The following is a 16,568-nucleotide window of genomic DNA, read 5'->3' as shown; positions in this document are numbered from 1 at the left end:
GGAAGAAGAAAGTAGATTGGAGAAAGGAAAAAAGAATGATGGAATTACCATTCATTGAATTACTACTATGTGTTGAGATACTGTGGTTGTTTTAGAAGCTTGTTTGTTTCAGACTGACTAAAAAATATATTTGGATATATTAAGTTCAAAAAATTGTTTAATGTCTTCAGATTACTTCCTCTTGAAAGTTGTCCTCATAGAAACATTCAGTCCAGTTGCCATGGAGACAAATAATTTTCTATTTATAATTTTAGGTCAACTTTATCAGATATATTTGAAGTAATTGATTTGGATGGAAATGGTCTTCTTAGCCTTGAAGAATATAATTTTTTTGAATTGAGAACAAGCGGTGAGAAATGTGATGAAGATGCTTGGGCTGTCTGCCGAGGTAAGCACTTTTCTTCTCCTTAATGCATATATAAAAAAAATAGCACCCTTTCATTTTTAAGAAGTAAAATGTCAGACTTCTCTATAGAATATTATTATAGCAGTTAGGACAGTGAAAAAGTAGTAGCATTGTTTATAGATCATAAAAATGTAAATATTTATTTTCCTTAAATTTATAGTTGGTATAGTATTCAAGTTAAAAGAAAATATGAATTACTTAAATGTCACTTCATTTTTAGCCTATGTTCTTTGGATCTTAGAATGGAAAAAACTTTGTCTTAGCTCTTGATACTAATGAAATGGAAATGGTCAAGAGCCCCAAACTGTGCCCAGGAGAGGGCAGCAAAGAGCTAATAGGCTAACGTTTGACTAAAAATTAAGCAGTTTCCAGCAAGTTCTTTATACATGTTAAGAATTCTTTAGTTGTTTTTTTGTTTTGTTTTGTTTTGTATTTGAGTTGAATTATGAAAGCACATCCATGGTGGTATGGAAACCAAAAACATCATGATTGGCAAAGGAAACTATTGAGAAGGAGACAATTTCTGTTGTCTCTTAGGAGGAGTTTGGGAAGATGGTAGGGCTTATGTATTTAAGCCAAGGACTAAAAGATCAAAGGGGAAAACCAAAAGCCATAGCCAACTATAGATCACAGAATAAGGCCAAAATGCAGTCAGGAAACAAATTAACTCACATATTGCTGTCACTGGGGTAGAAATGTGTCCTACTCCTTTGGTTCTTAAAATGGTCTAAGCTTGGCAAAGTCAGTGAGCCAGGTGGGAGTTTGATAAATCTGTTTATCTAAACAGCAAGTAAGGTAGAAATATTAATACAAAGGTTTTCAAAAATGTATCTATTTTTAAATGAAAGAGATATACTATATAAACTTTATATATGGTATACTCAGCAACAAGAAATGAATATTGATTTACACTATTAAACTTCAAATAAGAAGATTTGTAATATACAGAATATTATTCTTAGGAAGATATAATCATCTTATAACGTTAAGAATACAATCTTTTGATTCTTTATTGTGGCACTAAAACATATTCAATAAGAATGAATCATAATAAGACTTTTTTATGGCAAAGTTTTTGATAAATAAAATTTTAGTTTGATAATTTAATTGGTAGAATTGATAGTTAACATTTTTTGAGAATTTACCACATGTCAGTTGGAAGCAGTCTATACAGCAACTCTCTGAGGTATGTACTATTGTTATTCTCAATTTACAAATAAGGAAACAGAATCAAAGAGGGTAAGTCACTTGATCAATGTTATATACCAAGAAAATTTCACAGCTGAGTTTTACACCCAAGCAGTTAGACTCCAGAACCTTGAATACCCTGCTACAAAAAAATCCCCAAGAATGGTTGACTTAAAAAATGATTTGAAGGGAGAATGTCCCCTTCACCAACATCAGTAATACTGCAAAGAATCAGGCCTTTTAGGTTCTGAAGTTTTTATTTTTATAGTCATACATAATATTAATTTTATGCAACTTTCTCCTTGATAATAAGAAAATGTTTTATCTACTTGTAAGATCATTTTAATAAACTTTTTTATACTTAAAGTGCCTTAATTTTTTCATTTTTTATTAATATATTTTATTTTTAGAGCAGTTTTAGGTTTACAGTAAAGTATGAATAGATTTTCTCCTCCCCTCTACCAATTTCTCCTATTTTCTGACATCTTGCATTAGTATGATACATTTGTTAAAATTGGTGAACCAATGCTGGTGCATTTTTATTAAGTAAAATCCATAGCTCTGTTAGGGTTATATTGTGCTGTACAGTTCTCTGGATTTTGACAAATACATAATGCCATATACCTGCCCTTACAGTATTATACAGAATAATTTCATTGCCCTCAAAAATCCCTTGTGCTCTACCTATTCATCTATCTATTCGTCCCTTCAAACCCCTGGCAACCACTGATCTTTTTACTGTCTCTATAGTTTTGCCTCTTCCAGAGTGTTATATTGTTGGATATCTTGCAGTAGATAGTCGTTTCAGACTGGCTTCTTTCACTTAGCAGTGTGTATTTAGATTTCCTCTTTTTGTTGGCTTGATAACTCATTTCTTTTTAGCACTGAATAATAATTCCATTGTATGAAGGTATCAGTTTATTTATTCATTCACCTGTTAAAGGACATTTTGGTTGTTTCCAATTTTTGGTACTTATGAGCATAGCTACTATAAATACTCATGGGCATATTTTTGTGTGTACGTAGTTTTCAGCTTGTTTCAGTTCATTTAAATTCAATGATCACTGCTGCAGTAAACCTATGTTTAACTTTGAAAGAACTGCCACATTGTCTTCCAAAGTGACTACACCCATTTTGTATTCCCACAGGAATAAATGAGGATTCTTAGTGCTCCACATCCTTGTCTGCATTTGGTATTATTAGTCTTTTTAGATTTTAGCCATTCTAATAGGTGTATATCTTGTTTTAATTTGCAATTCCTTCATAACATTTGATCTTTTCGTATGCTTGTTACCATCTGTATATCTTCTTTGGTGAGGTGTCTGTTCAGCTCGTTTGCCTGCTTTTTGATTGAGGTATTTATTTTCTTACTGTTAAGAGTTCTTTGTATATATTGGATACAAGTCTTATCAGCTGTGTTTTGCAAGTATTTTCTCTCAGTCTGTGGTTTGTCTTTTCATTCTCTTAGTAGTGTCTTTCACAGAGGAAAAATTTTTAATTTTAATGAAGCCCCACTTAACCATTTTTTTCCTTTCATGTGTCATGCTTTTGGTTTGTGTGCTTTTGGTGTTGTATCTAAAAACACATAGCCAAACACAGAGTCACCCAGATTTTCTCCTGTTATCTTCCAGAAGTTTTATAGATTTGTGTTTGGGGTCTGCAACCCATTTTAGTTAATTTTTGTGAAAGACATAACATCCTAGCGTACATTTATTTTTTTTTGTCTGTGGATGTCCAGTTATTCTAGCACCATTTACTGATACAATTATCCTTTCTCCTTTGAATTGACTTTGCTCCTTTGTCAAATATCAGTTCAGTATATTTGTATGGGTCCACTTCTGGGTTCTCTGTTCCACTCATTATTTGTCTCATCTTTTGCCACCACCACACCGTCTTGATTACTATAGCTTTAAAGAAAGTCTTAAAGTTGGGTATTCATGAATTTATAAAAAATTAATGGAGGATTGAGAATTTTAAGTTTTAAAAGTCTGATAGTTTGATAGTCTTTATAGTATAGTATTAGGTATATTTTCCTTGATAGTAATAAAATTTGTATTAATATCAAATATTTCTTTCATCTTTCTTTATTACATGCAAGCTCCATCCTCCAGTTTAGTGGCTACTATTTCTATGATCTAATTTAATCTACATTTACTTTTTTCCTTGCAAAATTCTGTGTCACTTCCTAAACTCTGTAAACTTTTTAAACTATTAATCAGTCAGTTTTAAATGGCTGTGTCTCTGCTGCTTTTTTCATAATGATGTATACAGAAGAGATATATCATATAAAGAGTACCCATTTCCTTTGGATATATTACAATTGGAAGCAAGAAAATAAAATCTTTCTTGTTGGGCAGTTAACAGAATATAATCCATAATGAATAGCTATTTATTATCTATAATAGACAAATTCAGTAATTACACATGTATAGATACTTTGAGGTGAGTTTAGTTTTGCTTACAATGTTAAAATGGATTTATTAAATTTATTAAATAATAATATTAAAATAGATTTATTTGTCTAGGACATTCATAGAATCCAAAGTGTTCCCCATTATCTAACAGATTTTTAAGGACCAGGGACAATTTGGTTAAAATTAGAGTAATTAGGCATATAGCAGTCCCCTTAAATCTGGCACCATCCACATCTCCCCTTTGAAACACCATTAATTTGGGGGATGTTACATCAAATTCATCCAGGTTCTGCTGGCTTTAAGGGGTAAACATATATGAAGCATTTTAATTTTTAAAAATATATAAATCAGTATATACTCTAAGCAAGTAGGTTGGGACTTACCCAGAAAAATTACAATTTCCTCTAATTTCAGAATATATTTGCAATTTATAACTTCCGATTTTTTTTGAAAGTTCCAAAAATAAGGCTTCCATTAAATAAGGCTTCCATTAAAATATTTATGAAAAATAATATAGATCTTTTATTAAATGTATGAGTTTTAAAATTATGTAAGAAAGAAACTTTTGGTTACTTTAACAGACAATTTTGATACAAAGAAGAATGAACTAACAAGACAGGGCTTTATGGATCTCAATCTAATGGAAGCCAATGATCGAGAAGGAGATCCTCGTGACCTTTGGGTAACTCTACACTCAATGGGCTACAATAAAGCTCTGGAACTGACAGAGGTAAAGCAATCTGAAAGTTTTGCAGTGGTCCTAATACACATAGTATTTTACTCCACGAACACTTTCCTACCACCTGACTTTTGAATTGGGCACTCAAATCCTTGAACTTTAGTATACGAATGAATTGTGGTTGCACTGGTGTGTTTCTGCTAGTTTGTGCAAGTTCCCATTGTTACCTGAAATTTAGTTACTATCAGTATTTAAATAATTCAGGAACAAAGGAGTTTGAGCATATAATATGGGGGGAAGGTTTGGTGGTTAAAAAAATTATATTTTTTAATTGGTGATGGCTATTTTAGTTGCTGGAGTCTCATTTCTATAGGGAAACTCTTTGTCCTAATAGAATAAGCCTATCTTAGAATAAGGGGGACGTGTCTGTATGAGAATTGGAATTCTGATCTTTTGATAAAAGATACTCCTTGGGTTATTATTTGTAAAATACTTGGGATGGTTCTTGGCTAATGTATAGCACTGTGTATGTGTTAGCTATCATTATTAAGACTTTCAGTAAACTGGAGAAATAATAAAAATGAGGCCTTACTTCTTAAAGTCTATATTTTGTGTCAGGTTTAAAATAAAGAATTCAAGAGTTTCAGGCCATGTATCACGTAACACTACATTTGTTGTTTATATTCTTAAAAATAATATCTGTCCTTTCTCTAAATAAATCAACTTAGGAGGGTAACACTAGCTTCAACACACTTTAAATTTTGGGTGTATTGAGACTTTGGCTTAATTCCTAGCTTTGACATCATTGAAAATCCCTCATAAACCTCTTTTCTGAGAAGTTCTGAGAATAATTTTTTTTTGCCATTTTTATTAATAAGAGGTTAAGAGTTACAATAACTTTTTATATCTTACTTTATTTTTTAATGTTTATTTATTTTTGAGAGAGAGAGCAAGCACGAGCAGGGGAGGTACACAGAGAGAATCCCAAGCAGGCTCCACACCATCAGTGCAGAGCCTTGTATGGGGCTTGATCTCATAAATCATGAGATCATGACCTGAGCCAAAATCAAGAGTCAGATGCTTAATCGACTGAGCTACCCACGCACCCCTATGCTTTCACTCAATAAGAGAAATTAGTTAAGAGCAATTTAAGACATTTTTTTGCATTTACTTATGTCATTGACCTTTGAAACCATAGGCAAGAAGTATTTCTTAGATAAAACTTTTTTAAGTTTGTTTATTTTGAGAGAGAGAGAGAACAAGAGAGCATGCTCATGAGTGGGAGAGGAGCAGAGAGAGAGAGGGAGAGAGAGAATCCCAAGCAGGTTCCACGCTGTCAACGCAGAGCCCGACATGGGGCTCCATCTCACAAACCTTGAGGTCATGACCTGAACCGAAATCAAGAGTCAGACGTTTAACCGACTAAGCCGCCCAGGCATCCCTGAGATGAGGCTTTTTAAATTTAAAGTTTATTCTTCATTTATTGAATAAGTAATACAGAAACACCATTGAAAATGTAAAAGGTAAACATATATAGTGAAAATGTCAAAGGAATAAGAAACCACTTCTCAATAACAAATAAAAAGACAAAAATGAATTGATTATTTACTACAAGGGAGTATGCTCGTCAGTTATAGCCTGCACGACTATAACTGGAGCAGTTATAGTCTCCACGACTATAAGTGGGGCAGAATGTTCCTCTTATTTATTAGGGGAGGGTTTTGAGGAAGCATGGTTACTGAGGTGAGACTGTTGATTGGTTGGCACTCAGCAGTGTTATTTATTCACACGAGTCCTTGATTGTTTGACTTTCAAAAGTGAGGAACTGATACTAGTGGGCTTACAAAAATGTGTTTATTGAGATGAGGTTTTCTAGATCTTTTGAACAGGTTTAAAACCAGTTCTGATGACTACTCATTATCATGACAACAGAAGAGTCAGTTGTTTCCTAAGTTTGTGAGAACTTTTTAATTCCCAGCCTTCCCTTTTGATTTTCATTCAGTTAAAGTTGTAGAAGAAACTTTCAAAGATTCACTCAACCACTATTGTTGGTTCTTTTCGAAGAGGTTTCATCAGAATTTTCAGTTTTGCATTTATCATGGTTTCATCCTGTTTCTGTCTTTAAGTCATTTGTTGGGACAGCGACTTCTACAGAAGCATTTGAAGACTCTAGACAACATTTAAACTCTGAGGCAAACAAGTATACTAGAAGTATTATAAGAAGGGAGTAGAGAGCACTCCAGAGTCATAACCCCGGGTTTTCCAGGCTTGACCAAGAAAAGTCCCAAGGACTCTTTAAATCTACTTTGTATATGACCTTTTGTATTAACTCTTTTAATTCATTGTAGGTGATTTCACTTGCAGTGTTAATCCAGTTACAAGAAGTATTAGCAGCAGTGCAGATTCCTCCCTGGCTGGTCAAAAGAAAATCAAGGCTTTTTTATTATTCATAACTGCTTGAGTTAAAGAATTTAAACTGGTTTGTCATGCCCCCAACAGTTAGGCTATATTAATTACTATGTCAGCCAACAAGAAGGAACAATTTTTTTGATGACCATCTGGAATGATGTAACTGCTATGAATAGGATCCGTGTCTTCAGCAATCTTTTTCCAGGAAGGGTTTTAATTTTTTATGGGTATATGTAAGGAAATATAACCTGTTGAGGGTGTTCGGGAATCTTGCCCTTGGAATGGCCTAACAGTTGTACAGAATAATTAACTTTGATTCTGAGTTAGCATTAAATAGTCTGATTTCCACATAGTAGCTGCATAAGTAATCGTCCTTAGTGGAACTGTGGGTGTGTTGTTTCTTGGTGTTGTGACAAATAGTATGTGTTGCATTTTGTATTTCTCATACTTCAAACACATTTCTTTCCTTTAAAGCCTAGACTTAGGCAAATTATTGCTGCTAATAAGGAAAACATGATAGGCCAAGTCAAACATATATAGCCTTAAATCCACAAAGAGTAAAGCTATGAATAAATAAGAGTGTGCAAAGAAGAATGGAACCCATAGAAGAATCTTGTTCCAGTGTCATGAGAGGAAGCTGCTCCTGTAATGTGGTCATATGTTGTACAAAGGTTCGTGGGTTAGCAGTTAATTCTGTGCACTGTCTGCTTCTGGAGATTCTCTGGAGAGTTGCACTTTAGGATCTTTAAAGGATGTACCTTTCCAATTCTGATGTACCTTTCCAATTCTGTTAAGGCCCTTTGCACTTTCCCAGAGGTTTGGGAATTATAAAGACAAAAATGTTTTTGAATAAGAAGCAAGCCTTAAAAAGAAGAAGAAGAAGAAGCAGCAGCAGCAGCAGCAGCAGCAGCAGCAGCAGCAGCAGCAGCAAGCCTTTACTTAATCTAAATCCATGAATAATTGTTCCAGTTAAATGTGTCCCTTGTCATGGGACCAGTAATTTGGAAGGCCCTAGGCGGTCATGATGGTTGTAGCTTTTTAAAAAATGATGTTTTCTTTGTTTGTTGTTTGTTTTGTTTTGTTTTTTAAAGATTTTATTTTTAGGTAATCTCTACACCAGATATGGAGTTCAAGCTCACAACCCTGATTTCAAGAGATACATGCTCTACCAGCTGAGCCAGCCAGATGTCCTGGTTGTGGCTTTTCAACAGTGAAATATTTTGACCCATCCTGAAAATAAGTGTACTATATTATTAGTACATATCCATAAACCAGAGAGAGTCAACTGTATAAAATCAATTTGGAAATGCTTAAAGAGTCTTTTGGTGTGTAGTCTCAGTTCATGTACCATAATTTTTCCAGGTTAATTTAGTTACAGATAAAACATTGAATAACCACATCCTTCATTTTCTTAGGAAAGTTTTTCCTCAGTGATTGATATTATAGCCAGTTTATCACTATTGGAATGCATTGTTTCATGGAAGATTTTATCTAGTGTCCAGGTGGCCATTCTGGTTTTGCCAGATCTTATCCTCATGGTTCTTAGGACACAGTGTTTCTTTCAGAATTTGGCAGGCCAGGTTTTGCATATCTACAATGGAATCCCTAAACTTCTCAATGGATTTGTTTTATTTTGTTCTTATTTTATATAAGGACTTTAGTCAGAAGAGTCTGTTTGGTATACAGATCTGTTAAAAGTATTTCTGTAGTATTTCTAAAGTGTTTCTGTAGTACTTCTAAAGTACTTGTATAGTATCATAGATACAGTATATCATAGATATATCATAGATACATATATCATAGATACATATATCATAGATACAGTATATTGGCTTCCATAAAACTTCTTTTATATTGAGTCTCTTCCTTTGTGGCCATTATTTTAGTTATCAAATAATGTATTTATTGTTCCTTTTTTGTTTGTTTGTTTTTTAAGTGAGCTCTGCACCAGGGTGGGACTTGAACTCATGACTCTGGGATCAAGAGTTGCATGCTCTACTAAGACAAGTGCCCCTTGTTGCTCATTTTTAAAGGGTACTTGATCAGAGAGGGAAAATCCCTCTTTTTTATATAGCATTTTTAAAAAGTCAATTTTTCTAAAAGCGTACTAGCTATTAGTTTATATATTTTACTCTCTTATGTCTTAGAGCCACAGTTTAATCATTTGAACATATTTCCTGGTAAGGATACAGATTTTACAAAAGATACTAGGCAACTTACTGTATTTCAAGTTATTGTTACTGTTATTGTTTTTCATTTCTTTCATTAATATAAGACTCCTCAGCAAACAATATTGAGTCAGAATTTGGTACTGGAGCATCCAAAAATTCTCTTCTTGGCATGGATACTTTTGATTTACAGAATCACAGTGAAGACATTCTCCTCGTTCAGTAAGGGTTACAGCATTTTTGGATTGAAAATGTTACACAAGCAAATGGTAATACAAGAAGGAGAAAATAACAATTCAGAATTAATTGGTATAAAAATGTTGGATGGTTCCCATTAGTGATAGGGATTTTTATATATGGTAACATTTGATTTAAAGGATTCATGTGAGGGGAGGTGGGGAAAGGTGCATGAAATAGGTGGTGGGGATTAAGGAGGACACTTGTGTGATGAGTACTAGATGATATATGGAATTGGTGAATCGTGATATTTTACACCTGAAACTAAAATGACACTGTATGTTAGCTATACTGAAAATAACATAACATAACATAACATAACATAAAAACATAAAGGATTCATGTATGACCTGAAGTTGTTTTGACTGATTTAGTTAATACTTGTAATTGTTCTGAGACAAGGTGGCTATTTAGTTAAGGTATTAGCTTTAATATGCAGTGATTCTTTGGTGTGTGCTATTTTACTGAGTTAATACAGCAAGAGGATGATCTAACATTTTCATATTTGAAAAAAATAAAAGTTTATGATGACCTGGGAAGAATCAGTCTGTAGTGTTATGAATGTTCTGGTTGGTTTGAATATACATGGAGAGTATTTTGCTGATAGGGATCTGGAAACCTTTGGTACTTTCTTGAATCATGTATAATGAAATTTGATGTCTAGATGAACTATAATTTGATCCCCCCTGTTAAATTAGTAGGTATGGTGTCACAAAGAATCACCAAAGTATCAGTTACAGGTTAAGATTTGGGAAAGGATTTAGGATTGTTGGAAATCTCATTATTTGAATGGTTTTAGTAAATCAAGAAAAATTTGATGAGTTCTTTCTGTAGCCTTAAAGTTAGAAAAGGAAATTAAATAACTAATATGACATATATTAGCTTTAAACCAAATGGAGGAGTGGTACTGTGGCTTAAAGGAGGTATTACAGATTTGCTTGAGATTATAGTTTTCTTTCCTTTTCTGTGAATATTATCAGTTAATATCCTAGTGAAAAAAAATCACAATTTCTTGCTTTTTAATTATTCAGTTCATAGTACTAAAATCTTCTAAAAGTATATGAGGACAAGCTAGAGGGTACATCTTAAATCATATGATAGACATATTAATAACAAATAATTTATTTTTAATTCTATCAAAAGGCTAAGACAACGTTTACTTTTTCTTTCATATCAGGCATGCCCATTTGTCATTGATATCTATGCAGACAAATGCAAGCCAAGAATTAAAGCTGTCCATATGGAGGCATGCAGTGGGCAACTCGAGAAGGCCATTTGTAAATCTGTCCTTAACAAAGGCGATGCAAGAGTAATGGATGGTTATGAAAATATAATTGTACATACTTATAAGCGTGACACCTGGATAACATCAGTTATTGAAAACAAGGTATTATTTATGAGGTGGTTCTCCTTAGAACTGCAATGTTTACTAGTATGTTCCATCTTCTTTCTTATTCTATTCTTGCACAGCAATTAATACCACATTATGTTAACAAAATTTATAATGGGCAATTATTCCTTCTCAGGTTTTTAATTCAAACTAAGCAAGATAATTTTTATGCATTTTTAAAAGTTTGAGATAATTGTTTTTCTCTTAAAATATTATGAAAATTAAATATCTGGAGATCTCTGAAGAAAGAGTATAATCTGGGTATAAAGTATTTTATTTAGTTTGTTACTAAAAATCTTCACACCTACAATTAAAAAAAATTTTTTTTAATGTTCATTTATTTTTGAGACAAAGAGAGACAGAGCATGAACAGGGGAGGGGCAGAGAGAGAGGGAGACACAGAATCTGAAACAGGCTCCAGGCTCTGAGCAGTCAGCACAGAGCCCGACGCGGGGCTTGAACTCACGGACTACGAGATCATGACCTGAGCTGAAGTCAGACGCTTAACCGACCGAGCCACCCAGGCGCCCCTACACCTACAATTTTAAATAACAGACATCGAGTTTTAAAGAAATATAAACAAAATAAAGAAAAAAATTAGCTCAACTTTGTTTTACATACCTTGCAATTCAGAAATTTTATGGGCTATCATCATTTTATCTCATATATTCCATTGTCTGGGACCTATTTTTATCAAGCCAATTATTGCTAGCTTTGGCTACCATCCCTCCTACTACTGATATTGCAGGTTAAGGGAATACATGCATAAATGCTTAGAGATACCCAGTTTTCTAGAAACGTAAATTTTCATAAAACCTTACTCAAAATGGCTGGATTCTTAGGACTGTTGGCTTATTTCTTTTTAGTTCCTGGGTGAGACTTACGTTATTTTTCTGCCTGCCATAAATTCCTTAAAGTGTTTAAGGTTTGGCTGAGTATTGAGTCAGTGTGAGTCTATATTATGTAACTAACTCTTCTAGTCACAATAGAAGCCTCTAGAAGTGTAATATGGTCTCTGGTTTCAAAGAGTTTATGGGCCAGTTGGGAAGACAAACTGTATACTCTTGAAAGAGATGCGTGAAAATTAAATGTTAAATTATACTGTTTATATGTGTAATAGTTTTACTGTATCTGCATCTCTTGTAGTTGATGTTAGTTTGGACTATCGAAGTTGGGGAAGGACCTGTAATGAGGGGGAAGGGGACTGTGGTGTGGGATTTGGAGACAAACTAGGATTAGAGATGCAGAGACACACACAGCTGTTAGTAGCAGAGAGACAGTGTAAGGAGTAACACGTGAGAGGGTTAATGTGCGATATAGAGGAAAGAGTGAGAATATTCGCTATGCGGAAACAGAGAACTTTACTTAGTGGAGTAATATGAAGGTAAATAGCATAAGTAGGATGGGTCCAGATCATATATATTATCTTGAAAATGAGGTAGAGGAGTTGGACTTGACCAAAATAGCCAGGGTCCCCAGCCAGAGATTCCTGTCTTCAAGTGGATCATAAAGCTTTGGAGGGTGATTCCTAAAAGAAAGGAGTGTGCCTTCCTTTCTGCCCTCTATGTTTTACTAGAATTAAAAGGGTCGACGGGAGTCACTGCCTTATCACAGTTTCTCTGTTCTGCAGCTACCTATCATTTCTTAGCCCTGCATTTCCTTCCTTTCCCTAAAGGAAAATTAAACTTCCCTTCACCAAAATGATGTAATAATATTTTAGAACTTCCTATTTGCCAGGCACTTTACATTTATTAATGTGTTTACTTTTCACAACAACCCAATGAGTTAAGTACTATCTGCATTTTACACACAAGGAAACTGAAGCATGGGGGCATTCGATAACTTGGAGAAGGTCACATGCTGAGTAATAGGGCTGAGAAATGAATCCGGTAGGCTAATGTTATATTGCCCCTTTGTGGTCATTAGGGAGTGCTCGTAGCTTCTTTAGCAGGGGAGCACTTTGGCTCCTACATTTCTTTTCATTCATCAGCTTCATACTGCTTTCTCTTGCTTCCTATCTATCCTAAAGGCTGTCTATTATCTGTGACCTATTATCTCAAGTATCACTTCTTCGGTAACGTATTCCTTTCTAGCCCAGACTGAGCTAATGTTTCTGTGTTTCTATAATATCTTCTATGTTTCTACAGAATCCTGCGAACACCTCTTTCACAAGACTTACAAAGTGTTTTGTAATAATCATTTTGTTTGTATTATTAAAGACTAGCAACTTATGAAATTTTTTTATAGTCAGATAATAAAGTGATTATTCACATCAACAACGAACTAAGTAAAAACTGCGTTAACAACAGAGGACTCAACATATTTGCAGTAGAAGTGGCGCCAAAGTCTACAATGGTAATGCATTGTTTTCTAATTAAACCTTTTGTTTTATCAATTAAAAAAACCATTTTTGCTATTAATACTATGAATAAGTGGAAATATGAAATAAAGTCTAAAATTATTTTAAGTACGATATTATATTATTATCATCCTATATTGCGAGTAAGGAGATTTTGGTTTTAGTCCAGTTCTTACTGTTTGGTTGAGTGATTATGGGAGATTCAGTTAACCTCTCTGCTCCTGCCCCTTTAAATGTAAAATTAACATAGTATTACCAGCTTTAGGTTCTTTAGGAGGTTAATGTAAAGATGAAAATAAAATGATGTACATGAAAGCACTTTGTAACATCATATAGAAATATAAAGTGGTGTTTATAGTAAATGGGAATTTTATAATATAAAGTATTTTTATGTACATTATTAAGATTTTCTAATGTAACCTGAAAGAGAAAATGCCTCTAAGTTTTAGATAGCCATCTAAGTCAAGAGCCAGGAACAGTCATAGTTTCTGGTGTTAGCAGAACCATGGGTTTCTAATTTAGCCAGGGGGTCAAAGACATGGACCCTGAAACTGGTCTAGTAAAGGGAAAAAGGAAAAAGCCTTCTATTCCTTTCCTTTCTTCCTCCATTCTGTCCGTGACATCCAAAAACACTTTAGAACCAAATAAAGAGAGATTCTACAGAATCCCAATGAAGGGTTTAGAAAATGCTCTATGCTTAGTGAAAAAGGGGTACTTACTCCTCTGTCACTCCTCTTTACCCACATTTACACATACCAACTATCAACTATTATATTTCAGTAGAATTTAGACTGGATTATCCTGTTAGACATCAGATCATAGATTGTAGGTCCCTGCTAAGGACAAATGTTACAGAAGTTTATCTTCACAGGGATATTTTTTACATAGGGTCTAGAAATCTTATCTTGTTTAAAAATTAGTTAAAAATAATAATATGTATAAGGAAAGTAAAATTTTTCTATTTTTATATGCAGGTTTGTCAACATGTAATGCCTGTGAATGAACGACAAGAATGGATATATTATTGTGTGTATTCCCTTATATCTTAAATATTGCTTTCTATTAGAGACTGTCAGGCTAAGAATTATTTCAGGTTTAGTCTTTATTTGTTGATCAACTAAATGCTGATCAATTTAACTGATGTATATAAACAATAATCTATTTAATTTGTATGTATTTATATTTTATGCCCATGTTATATACTTTATTATTAAAATATAAATAAATATAAAATATAAATAATGTTTTTAATATGGGGCTTTCTTATCAATTTAATGGGAAATCTGGGCACATTTCACTTACCAATAGTCAATCAAAGTAAAATTATAGGTAAGCTTTTAAAAAGTAATAGTCAGTGAATTCTACAAAATCCTGTATACTTTTGGTTTAATCTCACTCATCAAAACAAACAAACAAACAAACAAACAAAAACCCTCAAAGAAAATGTTAATGGGCCAACTGCAGCTAGTGCCCTTGACTCTCACCCTGGATTCTCACTGTTCTGTCCCAGAAACCTGACAGGTCACAGACTCCTGTCCATGCCACTGTGATCACAGGCATGTGACTGTGGGAGGACCAGGGGGTGGCCTTGGCCCCTTCTCTTTCCTCCTTCGGCTGCTGCTGCTAGTGACACACAGCCCCTTCAAAACCTGCCTCTCCACCAGCAGCCTCTACCTCCTGTTGCACCTTTCAGCTTTGAGCTGATACTGCCTCCTCCAAACCTCTGTGGGCCTGTAGGTATTCAGACCCCGGAAGCTGTTCCACCATCACCCATACTCGCGGTCATTCAGCAGGCAGGTAAGATCAGAGGAACAGGCCTGGGATTGGATGTTGAATTTACCCCTGAGGGGACTCTTGTCTTAATGCACTGTAGCACAGTAGATATGACAACTGATGGTAGTGGCTGATGAGTGGTTTCACATTTGAACAAATGAGAAAGCTTAATTCTGTAGCAAATCACAGATTCAGGAACGATTTCCCTGAAGACAGGATCTCTAACCTGAACCGTAAACTGATAATCCTCTTAGATGTCAAAGGTCATGCACATATACTACTGGTGCCCTAAATAATGCAGTTTCTTCAGCTATACAATCTGTTTTTGTATCATCTTGCCAAAAGTTATTTGTAAGATGAGACAGATCAGAATGTAGTATTAATGGCATTAACTCAGAGAACTTGGAGCCTTAGCCATCTAGGAGATGGGAAACCACACTAAGATATTTGTGTTTCAGTCCATGTTTGTGGTAATAGACATTTTGCTGGATTAGGGCATGCATAATATCTTGTGATATCTGTATGGAATTTAAGCTTTCTTCATACAAAAGGATATTGTATTCCTGGACTCCTTAAAGAAGTGGTGCTGAAGGCATTCAGGTTGTTGCTGAGGAAGATTTTTCCCTTCTTACATTTGTTACCGAACAAAGGGAGGAAAATTTTTTCCCTCTTCCTTTTGTTCCTAAATCCAAACTTATCCCCACACCCTATGCACAGTAAGCCAATGTCTGAGACACCAGTTTTTAAGTAAAGAAACCTTTATTATCAGAAGAGCAGCCCAACAAAAAGGCTGGGGATCATCCGCAAAGCTGCCTTGCTCTCTTGAGCATAGGGACAGCTTATATATATTTGGGAAAGGAAGTGAATATATGAGAGGAGTGTGAGGAGTTTCTTGAAATCACGAAGTGAGGGGCCTCGAAACCGTCTGGAGGTGTGCATTCTTCCAGACAATGAGGTGTCGTTTGAGACCTGGTACAATCAGATACATCATATAATTTCAAGACAAATGTTACTGTCCAGTCCCCATTAGGTTTTTACAATCAGTGGGTAAACAGGGAGTAGGGCAGAAAAGGCAAAGTTAATGACTGATTGTGCATGAGGTTAAAGGATGCATAAAACATAAGTAGGGATCAAAACAGAATGTGGAGCTAAGTTAATAATACAACAAATACAACTATAGTCCTGCTTCTGCTTTCAAAACAGGTCCAGGAATCAAGTGTCAGCCTTGCTTTCTAGATTCATTGGCTGTTCTAATAATTAAATAGACATAAGGCAGATTAACAGGAGTAAAAGAAGTTTAATTGTGTGCATATGGGAGCCCCACAAAGACATGAGACTCATAGACAGTCAGCCAGTTGAGGCTAATATACCATCCTGAGCAAAGGAGAGAGGATAGGAGTCTGGGCTTCAAAGGGGAGGAAGACGATTCACAGGAAGATGAGAAGAGTGAATGTCTGGTAAACAAACATCTGCCACACTGTGCAGATAAGTCTTTCTGATTTAAAAAATTATCTCTAGTAATAACTTTCTTCCTGGTACAGGCCG

At 34.6% G+C, this 16,568-nt stretch overlaps 1 protein-coding gene and 1 pseudogene across 1 annotated transcript in view; both read left to right on the top strand.

Moving 5' to 3' along the window:
- EFCAB7 (EF-hand calcium binding domain 7) overlaps positions 1-14,446 on the top strand; it is a 47,347-nt gene extending 32,901 nt beyond the window's left edge. Inside the window, exons 10-14 of the mRNA XM_047085554.1 lie at positions 255-388; positions 4,590-4,738; positions 10,679-10,888; positions 13,139-13,246; positions 14,225-14,446. Coding sequence (XP_046941510.1) covers positions 255-388; positions 4,590-4,738; positions 10,679-10,888; positions 13,139-13,246; positions 14,225-14,299 — 676 coding nt within the window. The 3' untranslated portion in view covers positions 14,300-14,446. The remainder of the gene's footprint in view (positions 1-254; positions 389-4,589; positions 4,739-10,678; positions 10,889-13,138; positions 13,247-14,224) is intronic.
- Positions 14,447-15,112: 666 nt separating this feature from the next.
- Positions 15,113-15,743, top strand: LOC124514341 (glycerophosphodiester phosphodiesterase 1-like; annotated as a pseudogene).
- The last annotated feature ends 825 nt before the right edge of the window (positions 15,744-16,568 follow it).

This window comes from Lynx rufus, unplaced genomic scaffold, assembly GCF_022079265.1.
Source record: "Lynx rufus isolate CCGP_SWC_20201006 ecotype Redwood Valley unplaced genomic scaffold, mLynRuf1.p SCAF_2, whole genome shotgun sequence".
Taxonomy (NCBI): domain Eukaryota; kingdom Metazoa; phylum Chordata; class Mammalia; order Carnivora; family Felidae; genus Lynx; species Lynx rufus.
Note: the sequence above shows the minus strand (reverse complement) of the source record. Positions and strands in the feature narration are given on the sequence as shown.